Genomic DNA, 12,176 nt, shown 5'->3' on the forward strand with positions numbered 1-12,176 from the left:
GCCCGTTCACCTCATGCCGACAACGTTTCGAAGCAGTTCGAGCCCGTCCGTAGCCGTTCTCAACCCGTTCTTAACCAGTTCAACCTCGTTCTACCTCGTTCACAATACGTCCAAGCCAGTTCTGACTAATTCTTAACCCGACCAACTCGTTCGCACTACGTCCTCATCTCGTCCCTAGTGCGTGTGTACTCGCGTCCTGGCCCGTCCTGGCCCGACTGCTATGAATACCGAGCGCGTTGTAGCCAGTCCTCATTCAAGTTCAGGGCTCCGAGCTGTACACATCTACAATACAATCTCCGATCATCATGCCTCCAAAGAGAAGTCGATTCAGAAAGACAGGGCGAGCGAAATCAAGCACAAATAGCCCTGCTGAAGGCCATGCAGATCCCCCTGAAGTTGCCGAGACTATTGAGCCTGCCCATGAAGGTCCAATTCAAGAGAGGGAGACGGAGAGAGCTGTATCCCCTGGAGCCTCTGATGCCTCCAAGTCAGATAGGGATATGTCTGAGGAAGAAGCAGATCAGACTCAGAAGGCCAAGAAAAAGAAAAAGAAAGCAAAGACCCACACCCATCTCACCATAGAGCAACAAGAAGCCATGGTTGAGTGGTTGAAGGCCCATGAAGTACTCTATAACAAAAAGCTCCAGGCCTATAAAGACACGAAGAAAAAGGCCTTCCTGTGGCAGCAGCAAGCTGAGTTGTTGAATGTAAACGTTGATGAGCTCAAGATATGGTATACCAGCCTCCGCACCCGTTTCACGAAGCTGAATAAGAAGAAACCTGGTCGGTCGGTGTGCACACGTACTGAAATTTATGGCCGACTGCACCACGTCATAACACGTCCCTAGTAGGTTCGAAGTACGGCAATTCCGTTCGTAGTACGTCTATCTCGTTTTAAGTACGTTGTCAATCCGTCTAATTGGAGAACGGGATGGACGGGATAAAATTTTGAGCAGGCTCAAAGTTCTAGAGCACCCTCCCCGTCCGAGCCCGTCCATGAAGTTCGTAAAAAGACTGTAAATAGTTGCTACTACGTCCACTACGTTCATACACAGTTGGAGCCCGTTCGACAACATTTTCACGAACGTATTGAGAACTAGTTTGGTGTGATGGGGGTATTAACCCAGGGTAGGATTGTGCCTCCATTGATTCGTTGTGGGGTATGAGTGTGAGAGAGGTGTTGAAATGAGAGTGCTTATGATACACAGTATTGATACAATGTTTTCATGATGTAAAAAAAATATTTGGTTTCTGGGACAACTATTATACCAAAGGCTGTAAAAGCTTGATCTTGGCATATTTGCACTGGAAGAGCTTTTCCAGCCTTTGGTGCAACAGTTGGTTACATATCTGTAATGATTAGCAGTGCTTGCTCTAATGCAAAGCTGTCGCCGATCATCCTGATAATCACTACCGGTAGTGTACAGCTGTTAAAGGATCAGATAAAGAAAACATGTTGGTGTCTATATTCTTCATATTAGGAGGTGTGTGTGTGTGTGCGTGTGTGCTACAGGGGGGTGATCCTCTTGTAGCTTCTGAGCACTTCCATATGTATGAGAGGGCAGGCCTACACTGCTTGGAGGTGATTGGAGTGCAGCTTGAAGATATTGGATCTTATTCGTGTTTGATTGCCAGTTCAGCAGGCCAGGCCAGTGCCATTGCCGAGCTCGTGGTGAAACCAGCAACATGTATGTGCCACCCAAACGAGCACTTTGTCACATTTCTTTATGTTTGAAGTTATGTTATGTTTGTTTGTTATGTTTGAAGATGTGTGCTTAGGAAATGTTATTTTTCTCCCCTTTTGCTTGTTCTACCTAACATACTCTTCTTCTTTACCCATTGTGTTTCCAGCATGCACAACTCTTACAGTTTCCACAAGTCAGACATCTGTTACAAAGTAAGTGCTCACTCAAAGCAAAGTCTTCAGATCTTTGTGTCATTTTGATGGCAGTACACCTGTCTTTCATTACCACGATTACCTGTCTTGATACAATGCTGATCATATGCTGAGGTTGTTCATGCTCATCCCAAGGAGGGAGTCCCCAATAGTTTAATTAATTATTTAGCCACACTGCTTCACCGAAAATAATTGAAAATCAATTAGGATTAAAAATCGACTTGCTTAGTTGATACAAATGAACTAATCCATTAAAAAGTCTCATTAACATTTGATAGACATACATACTTGGATGAAGTGTTCAAGTCTCAATTTTCACTTGAATAGGAAGATAAAGCCTATTATTTGGGTGTTAGTATTGACACCCAATTGTTGGTGAAAGCTACTTAAATTACCGGAATATTGAAGGCCAATGTGCCTCTTCTCTCCACAGTACAACTGATACGCAGGAAAAACTTTTGGATAAGAGGAAAGAGATGAAAGAGGAAAGAGATGCTTCACCCCAGGGGTACGTATATTTCTGCAAAAAAATTGTTTATTTTTCTGCACAAATACACCTGATCATTATTTATTTATTTTTCTTCTTGCCTTTTCTTGCACCATTTCAACTTCAGTAAATGTCTGAGTAATTGATGTACGTGCAGCCATCTCAGAAGGCAAAAATATACGTTGAACGTTGAAACCACATTAACCGATGTTGACTCGATGTTGTACTCTTTGAGCTTCGAGCTCTGCACACCTACAGCACATTCTTGTTCTTCCAGTTTAGAGATCAGCACATTCTTGTTTTTCGGCGTCACGATGTAATTTTAACCGAATTTCAATGTTTAAATGATGCCGAGTGCTTGCTCGGATGTCTTGTTCATGATTGCCTGTGGAACACGTGCTTCGTCACAAACAGCATGTGTTGGTGGATTTAGCATTGGCTATCAAACACACTTGATGTCATTCACGAGTTATAAACGAGGCTGCATCCAAAAGGATTACTGGAAAATTCATTGAAGTTGCATTTTGCTGCTTCATGCATTTTTTCAAACAAGAATGTAAAATGAAAATTTTGATTTTGATCAGGTTTAGTCATTCTCAGGAACTTGGTTTTTCATTTATTCAATGTGAATCAACGATTGAGTTGATGAGCAATAGATCACAGGAATAAATTTGAACAAAAATGTGTAGGGAACCAAAATATGTGACATTTACTCTATATTCCATTTTCCTGGTACTGCGAGCCAGAACAAATATCATGTCATCAGTTAGGTGATAATTACCCTGCGCTGGCGAAGTGAAAAGTAGGGTTGGGCATTCGGTTGCGTACGTGTGTACGTGTGGCGTACGTAAGTGTCTGCGTTTTTAAAATTCATTTTCTCGGCAACCGTTGGTCCAATTGACACGACATTTTACCATAGGAGCGCCTCCGCCTGTAGAATTTTTTTTACTCATAATTATGACGTCATAGGTCACGTGGTGCAGACGCCATCTCGAAAAAATTTACACCTCTATATCTCCCAAACCGCTCAATGGAAAAAGTTGAAACAGACTCATTGTCGAGAACATCCCATGGGGAATAAGATATGTTGATGATGACGTCATTGGTTCCTTCATTATGACGTCATCATTCGATAAGTACAATTCTTGATCTGATCAGTATGAAAAAAATGTTTCCTCTGCAACTGTAAGTCTGATGGACACGAAATTTGTATCATAGGAGCACCTCCTCCTCTATAATATTTTAATGATAATATTATGTCATAAGTCACGTGGTACAGGCGCCATCTTGGAAAAATTGAAAACATTGCACCTCTATATGTCCCAAACCGCTCAATGGAAAAAGTTGAAACAAGGCTCATTGTCAAGTACTCCCCATGGGGAATAAGATATGTTAATGCTGATGTGGATGACATGCTGAATAGAGAAGGTGGATCAGACTCGGCAACGGTTGCTAGAGTGAGATGTGCATGGAAGAAGTTTCGGGAACTGAGTGGCGTGCTGATGAGGAGGGGAGTGTCGTTGAAGCTGAAGGGAAAGGTGTATGCTGCATGTGTGAGAAGTGTTATGATTTATGGGAGCGAGACATGGGTAATGAACGTAGAGCAGCAACGAAGGTTGGAAAGTGTGGAAATGCGAATGGTTCGGTGGATGTGTGGAGTATCGTTGAGAGAGAGGAAGACAAATGATGAATTGCGAAAAATGATGGGAATAGAGCCTGTGATTGATGCTGTGAAGAGGAACAGGTTGAGATGGTTTGGTCACGTGTTGAGGAAGGATGAAAGTGACTGGTTGAGAAGAGTGATGGACATGAATGTAGAAGGAAGTAGAGGACGGGGAAGACCGAGAAAGACTTGGCTAAAGATGGTGGAAGAAGAAATGCGGGCAAGGGGGTTAACAAGGAGAGATGCAGAAAATAGGGCAAAATGGAGAAGATTGTCATGGGGACCGCAAGGCTAACCCCCGCTCTAGCAAGGAAAATGGCCTTAAAATGCATGCTGTTGTTGTTGTTGTTGTAATGATGATGTCATTATGATTGATCTTTGTTATGACGTCATAATTCGACAAGTCAAACGCTTCCTTCGATCAGTATGAATTCTTTTTCTCTGCAACTGTTGGTCCGATGGACACGAAATTTTCACCTTAGGAGCGCCTCCTCCTGCAGAATATTTTAATGATAATTATGATGTAATAGGTCACGTGGTACAGCGCCATCTTGGAAAAACTGAAGAACATTACACCTCTATATCTCCAAAACAAAATCCTTGTAAAGAACTCCGCATGGGGAATATGTGTTGTTAACGATGATGTTATTGGTGTCTTAATTATGACATTGTGGCGGGCACAAGGGACAATAATTCCGCGCACCAGTGGGTAGCGCGAGCGTCCAGGCGGGGAACGAAAACGCATGCCCCGCCTTTCGACCAATCGGCCACGCCCGGGGGCAAGGTGTGGCCTCGGGACATATATGCGGCTCTAAGCTCGAGCCCGCCCAGTGCTGAAGTGCGAGCTCTTAATAAAGACTCTTTGTTTGTACCAACGCATTGTGGCCTACCTCTCTGGCAATCGAGTCGTGTGTGCACAGCACCACACTGGTGACCCCGATTGGTTCAGCCGTTGCTGACCCCCGAATGCACCATGGCTACCAACGCCGTCGCCATCAAACTCCCCGAGTTTTGGGAAGCACAAGCCGACATTTGGTTTGTGCAGGCCGAAGTTCAATTTCAGCTCCGAGGCATCACGGCGGACGAGACCCGGTACTACCACGTGGTCGCCGCCCTCGGGCCCGGCACTGCCGCCCGAGTCGTGTCCATCCTTCGGCATCCGCTGGGTGACAACAAGTATGAGGCGCTCAAACGTCTCCTCCTCGCCACGTTCGGGCTCACGGAGATCGAACGGGCCGACCGCCTCCTGGACCTTCCCGCCCTCGGTGACACAAGACCATCCGTCCGGATGGATTTCATGCTGTCGCTGCTTGGAGACCAGCGCCCGGATTTCTTGTTCCGCGCACTTTTCCACCGCCAGCTACCTGCACAGGTGCGCCTCACGCTGGCCGGTTCCAAACTAACGAAACCCCACGCCCTGGCTGGAGAGGCCGACAAGTATTTCGTGGCCTGCGACACGCGGTCGGTGTACGGTGCTGCCGTAGTGGCTCCCGGTGCGGAGGCTCCAGCGCCCCCTGCTTCCCTCGTGGCCGCTGCTACGCCCCGCCCACTACCGCCACCGCCACCACCATCGCCGCCGACACGGCCGCCGCGGGGGCCACCGCCGCAAACCTGGTACTACTACCATGCCAGGTTCGGCCGCAAGGCTAAAACGTGCCGCCCGCCGTGTTCTTTTGACAGGTTGGGAAACGACCGGCGCTCACTTGTGGCCAAGAGCGTCGGCCATTCCGGCAGCCTCCTGTTCATCACGGACACCTTGTCCGGGCGCCGTTTTCTTTGCGACACAGGAGCGCAGGTTAAGCGTCCTCCCTGCCTGCACGTCCGACAAGCAAGCCGCGGGCCGGGGCCCCGCTTTGCTTGCCGCCAACGGTACACCCATCCGCACCTTCGGGAAGCGTTGCCTCTCACTGCGGTTCGGAGGGCAGCGCTTTCAATGGTCGTTCGTGACCGCCAGCGTGCCAATGGCCCTGCTAGGCGCGGACTTCCTATGTGCGCATGAGCTGTTGGTCGACGTTAAGCGCAGACGTCTCGTCCAGGCCGAAACCTTCAGCTCGCTCGCTTGTTCGCTGAGCGGCTCGTTGAGCGGCTCACTGAGCGGCTTGCCAAGCGGCTTGCTGAAGGGTTCCGTCCCAGCGAGTTTAGTGTGCACGCTTCCGGCAGCGGACGACTTTACCCGCCTCCTAGCCAGTTTCCCGGCCCTCACGCGGCCCACCTTCTCAGCGGTGGCCGTTAAACACGGGGTGGAGCACCATATACCCACGGTCGGGCCGCCGGTCTACGCCCGGGCACGCCGACTCGAACCCACGAAGCTCGCCGTGGCGAAGGCGGAGTTCGCTACGCTGGAACGGCTGGGTATCGTGCGGCGCTCAAACAGCGCTTGGGCCTCCCCGCTGCACATTGTGCCAAAGCCCGGCGGAAGACGGCGGCCGTGCGGTGACTACCGCCGGCTCAATGATGCCACCACCCCCGACCGCTACCCGGTCCCGCATATCCAGGACTTTTCTGCCCGGTTGGCAAACACGACCGTGTTTTCCAAGGTGGACCTCATCCGGGGCTACCACCAGGTCCCCGTACAACCGGGCGATGTCCCGAAGACGGCCGTCATCACCCCTTTCGGCCTCTTCGAGTTCCTGCGAATGCCTTTCGGGTTGAAGAATGCGGCCCAGGCGTTCCAACGGCTTATGGACAGCGTCTTGCACGACTTACCTTTCCTCTATGTCTACCTGGACGACATCCTAGTCGCGAGCGCGTCCGGGGAGGAGCACCTGCTCCACCTCCGCACGCTTTTTGAACGCCTGGGCCAGCATGGCCTAATCATCAACCCCGCAAAGTGCCGTTTCGGCGTCGCTACCATCGACTTTTTGGGGCACCGCGTCACCAGGCACAGGGCCGTCCCTTTCCCGGCCAAGGTGGAGGCGGTCAGGGATTTCCCACGACCCCGCACGATCAAGGGGCTCCAGGAGTTCCTGGGCATGGTAAATTTTTACCACCGCTTCGTGCCCCACGTCGCCCAGCTCCTCCGCCCCCTGCACGAGGACCTCTGGGGCAAGCTGGGCAAAGGTGACATCGGCTGGTCGGAGCCGATGGCCGCGGCGTTTGCGGGCGCAAAGCTGGCCCTGGCCAACGCCACCATGCTGGCGCCCGATGCGCCGATCGCCCTCACCACCGACGCGTCGGACTACGCGGTGGGCGCAGTGCACGAGCAGTGGGTGCGTGGTGCTTGGCAACCGCTGGCGTTTTTTAGCCGGCAGCTTCGCCCGCACGAACGCCGCTACAGCACCTTCGACCGCGAGCTGCTCGGGCTCCACCTGGCGGTCCGACACTTCCACCATCTGCTGGAGGGCCGCCCGTACAAGGCTTTCGTCGACCACAAGCCCCTTGTTTTCGCGATGGCCAAGGTCGCAGAGCCATAGTCGGCACGGCAGCAGCATCACCTCTCTGCCGTGTCCGAGTATACGACGGACATCCGTCACGTGGCTGGTAAAGACAACCCGGTGGCGGATTGCCTTTCCCGGTCCGTCGCGCACGCGGTCCACCTCGGGATCGACTATGCCCGGATGGCGGAGGACCAGACCGCCGACCCCGGCGTCCAGGCCTTGCGGACCGCCGTCACGGGCCTCCGCGTCACTGAGGTGCCGTTTGACGCCGCGGGCGCGGCCCTCCTGTGCGACGTCTCCCTCGGCCGGCCTCGCCCCATCGTGCCCGCTGGCTGGCAGCGCCCAGTGTTCGACGCCATCCACGGCCTGTCCCACCCGGGCACGAAGGCCTCCCAGAAGCTCGTCGCGGCGAAGTTCGTCTGGCACGGCCTCAGGAAGGACGTCCGCGACTGGGCCAGGACGTGCCTCACGTGCCAGCGCGCAAAGGTCCACCGCCACACCCAGGCCCCGTTGGCCCCGTTTGCGGTGACCGAGCGTCGGTTCGACCACCTGCATGTCGACTTGGTGGGACCCCTGCCCCCCTCGCGGGGGGTTCACCCACCTCCTCACCATGGTGGACCGCACCACAAGGTGGCCGGAGGCCGTCCCATTGGCGGCGACGTCTGCGGCTGATGTGGCGCAAGCCTTCATCGCCACTTGGGTTGCCCGGTTCTGTGCCCCCTCGGACATCTCGTCCGACCGCGGCCCCCAGTTCACCTCGGAGCTCTGGGCCGCGGTGGCGCAAGGGCTCGGCGTAAAACTACACCGCACCATGGCCTACCACCCCCAGGCCAATGGCCTGTGCGAGCGCTTTCATCGCTCGATGAAGGCCGCGCTCCGGGCCAGCCTCCGCGACGCCAGCTGGGCTGACAGGCTCCCCTGGGTCCTGCCGGGCCTCAGGACGGCGCCCAAGGACGACCTGCGCGCGTCCTCGGCAGAGCTGGTCTTCGGGCAACCACTGCGGGTACCGGGCGAATTTATCCCCGACTCCACGGCTCCTTGGTCCGCGGCGCAACAGCGCTCCGCCCTTCAGGAGACCGCCCGGAGGTTCGCCCCAGTGCTGACGGCACACCACGGTTGCCCATCTTCCCACGTCGCCCCGGAGCTTCGCACGGCGGAGTACGTCTTTGTCCGGCACGACGCCCACCGGGCACCGCTACGGCCCCCGTACGACGGGCCCTTCCGCGTGCTGGAGACCGGGGACAAATATTTCACCATCGACATCGGCGGTGCCCCGGATCGCATCTCCATGGACCGCCTCAAGCCGGCCCACCTCGATCTGGACCACCCCCCGCAAGCAGCTCTGCCTCCGTGTCGAGGCCGCCCCCCGGCGGTCGGACCCCCGGCACCCCCCAGCCCCGCCATCCCGCTACCCCCCAGCCCTGCACGCATCGCCAGGGGGCGTTTCGGCCGTGTCATCCGGCTTCCACGCAAACTCACCCTTCAGGTGCGCGGGAATTCTGGGGGGGGCGCGTGTGGCGGGCACAAGGGACAATAATTCCACGCACCAGTGGGTGGCGCGAGCGTCCAGGCGGGGAACGAAAATGCATGCCCCGCCTTTCGACCAATCGGCCACGCCCGGGGGTAAGGCGTGGCCTCGGGACATATATGTGGGCTCTAAGCTCGAGCCCGCCCAGTGCTGAAGTGCGAGCTCTTAATAAAGACTCTTTGTTTGTACCAACGCGTTGTGGCCTACCTCTCTGGCAATCGAGTCGTGTGTGCACAGCAACATCATATTTGTCAGGGACAACGCATAGTCTGACCAGTTTGAAATTTATTGAGCATGATCAATGCAACAATTATATTAGAGAATTTAAATTTATGATGTAATCGCTCACGTGGTCTAGCAGCCATATTGGATTAAAAAAAACATTCAAAAACAGAAGAGTTGGCTCACACCAAGTTGACTACACAGGGTAAGTATTCTATGAATACCATCTAGTTTACTCCAGTTTTTATACCTCCGCCCCCGAAGGTGGCCCGAGGAATTATGCTTTTGGGTTGTCCGTCCGTCTGTACGTTTGTACGGGCTAAACCTCGTTTTTCTCAGCAACCACATGTCCGATTGAGACGAAACTTTGAGGGTAGGATCGACACCCATGTAGAATTTTTTTATTTATAATTGTGGTGTCATAGGTCACGTGGTATGGCAGCCATCATTGATTAAACTCGTAATTAAAATTTTATTTCTCAGAAACCGCTTATTGGAAAAATTTGAAACCTGGCACATTGTTAAGTACTCCCAATGGGGAACAAAAGCATGATAATGATCAGTGAAGTGGTTTACCAGCCATAAATGTTTTAATCGAATGCCTCATCCTAAAATCTGAAATTGCATGCACATGATCAATGACCCATTTGTATTGGAATATTACATTTATGACATCATAGGTCACATGGTTTGGCAGCCATATTGGATTGAAGAAAAATATTAAATAATTACATCTCTGAAACTGCTTACCCTATCGATGTGAAATTTTAGAAATGTCATCTAACATCATTGTTGCATGTAGTTTGAAAATAATGACATCGTAGGTTACGTGGTTTGGCAGCCATCTTGGATAGAAAAACGAACCTTATCCGATCAACACGAAACTTCACAAATGTGATCCCCTTCCCATGCATATGCAGAGTGTACATGTTTGATGTCATATGCCACGTGGTTTAGCAGCCATATTAGCTTGAAAGCCGGTATTAAAAAAAAATCCTTTCTTCAAAAATGCTTCACCGATCTATGTGAAACCTGTCGTGTAGTAAAAATGTGATACATCAAAACAGCTGAAGGGATTTAAACCAAACTTGTTTATTTTTATAACAGTGAATGAGGGCATCTACCCATTGTTATGGGTAGGGACTATGCAGAGGCATATTGGTCACACAGTCACATTGCTCTAGTTACCTGTGGATTGGTCAATATCCCATGAGCTAGATATGCCTCCTGTGTAGGTTTATTACACGACTTCCTGGTGACAACGTGGCCTACGTCCCTTTAGAATATGCCTTCATACTTTGTCCATTTGTGAATCTGTACATTTTTTGCTCATGCCATGATAAAATAATATGCAAAGTATACTCCTAATGTATGTTTCTTGCATGAATGTTGTGTACAAAATGTACAAATCAAACGGAAAACCAAATACTGCATTGGAGTCATCAGAAGGAACTCAAATAAATAAAGAGCAAAGATGGAGTCATCAGGATGAACCTGTATAGGATTCGGGTTTCAGCTGCAACTCCTCCATTCTCAAACCCAAGCAAGCGCAGCCAAGTGAGCCTTACAGAAAAAAAAAACTTCTGCAAGAATTCACTTCTCCCTCGACTGATAGATAAAGTAAGAGAAAAATAGGCTTTCAGCTTCAAAGTTTCTTTGAGTTTCAAATCCCTTTTGAAAAAACCACCATTCCTCATTCCTGTGGTTTGTAATTTTTTGTTTTGGGAGGAGGCAATGCCATTGAACCAGCGGACACAATTCCTCATCTCCATCCACATGAGAATCTGTGAAATGAGTTGGAATGTGATTATGTAGATTGTAGAGTTTGTACTTTGCTCTCATCCTACTGTATTTGCATATGATATCGCTTGAACAGTGAGGAGAAAAGTACACTCTCTCCATTTTCCCAGAAAAGATAGATCCACATGTGTGAGCCTTTGCTCCAATCCTTGACCATTTAAAAACCACCCATTGTTGCCCCTTTCCATTTGTTTTTTAACCTCGTGATATTTGAAGCAACATGCTTCCGACAAAGACTTCTTGAGAACATGCGCCAGTTTATGTGGGACCCATGTAATGCGAGATCCTAAGCTTTAAGAGATTTATTCACTTTAGCTATAAAAGCGAGGACATCACAATAAAAGATAGAATTGAAAGGTCAAAACACAACCTTCAACTTGAATGCGAGACATTTTTTTTTTCTAACAAAGAATGCGATAACCCTAGCTACTTTAGCTACTTAAGAAAGATTGGTTGGTAGGCCCATACTCTTCGATATCAATAAGTTGTTCCTCGATCATAAACAGACAATCATAAACTGATCAGATGGATGCACAGACAGTGGACATTAATCAATTGACCTTGACCTCATTTTTCGCTTTGTGTGCATGGGGTAACTAGGACGGCACTCGGTAGAGCGCATACCTCCACCAGGCTGAACAGTTTACATTTTGTATCCGACTGATAGGCCAGATTTGGATCCGGACTTTAACCAAAATCGAATCGGCGTGTTCTTGTGACCTACACAACTCATCCACCAAGTTTTGTCATAACCCATCCATAGCTTTTGAGATTGCTATATCTATATATATAAAGCAGTAAAGTATGTTTGTTTGTCCTCTTATAACTCGAGAACTACTCATCGCAGAGAAAAACCAAAGGCATATTCGGAATCAGTACGTCTCAGAGCAACTACAGCACACCTTAAATTTTAAAAAACTTCGGGTTTTAAAATTAGCGTATTAGCAGAAGAGGGAGGGAATCGAAGGGAGGGAGCGCAGCGCTCCCTCTAGCGCTTCGCAGCGCCAGCGCTTCTGTTAGCGTAATTAGCGTATTTCGGAACGTTAATTTTTCAACTTCATTATTCGGAATCAGTACGTCTCAGAGAAACTTCGTAATGTTAATTTTTCAACTTCATCCGATTGACATGGGACCAACGGCATGTGACAGAGAGTGAAACATACATGCTACATTTATTTGACGACAATGAGTTCCGACTTCCG

The 12,176-nt window shown here is 50.2% G+C and overlaps 1 protein-coding gene across 1 annotated transcript in view; it reads left to right on the plus strand.

Moving 5' to 3' along the window:
• MYLK (myosin light chain kinase) overlaps positions 1 to 12,176 on the plus strand; it is a gene marked incomplete in the record, with an annotated part of 313,975 nt that overhangs the window by 151,801 nt on the left and 149,998 nt on the right. Inside the window, 3 exon segments of the mRNA XM_078782291.1 lie at positions 1,514 to 1,688; positions 1,852 to 1,897; positions 2,331 to 2,405. Of these exon segments, the coding sequence (XP_078638417.1) occupies positions 1,514 to 1,688; positions 1,852 to 1,897; positions 2,331 to 2,405 (296 nt within the window).

The sequence above is a fragment of the Myxine glutinosa genome, chromosome 7 (assembly GCF_964187855.1).
Source record: "Myxine glutinosa chromosome 7, kmMyxGlut1.1, whole genome shotgun sequence".
Lineage (NCBI taxonomy): Eukaryota > Metazoa > Chordata > Myxini > Myxiniformes > Myxinidae > Myxine > Myxine glutinosa.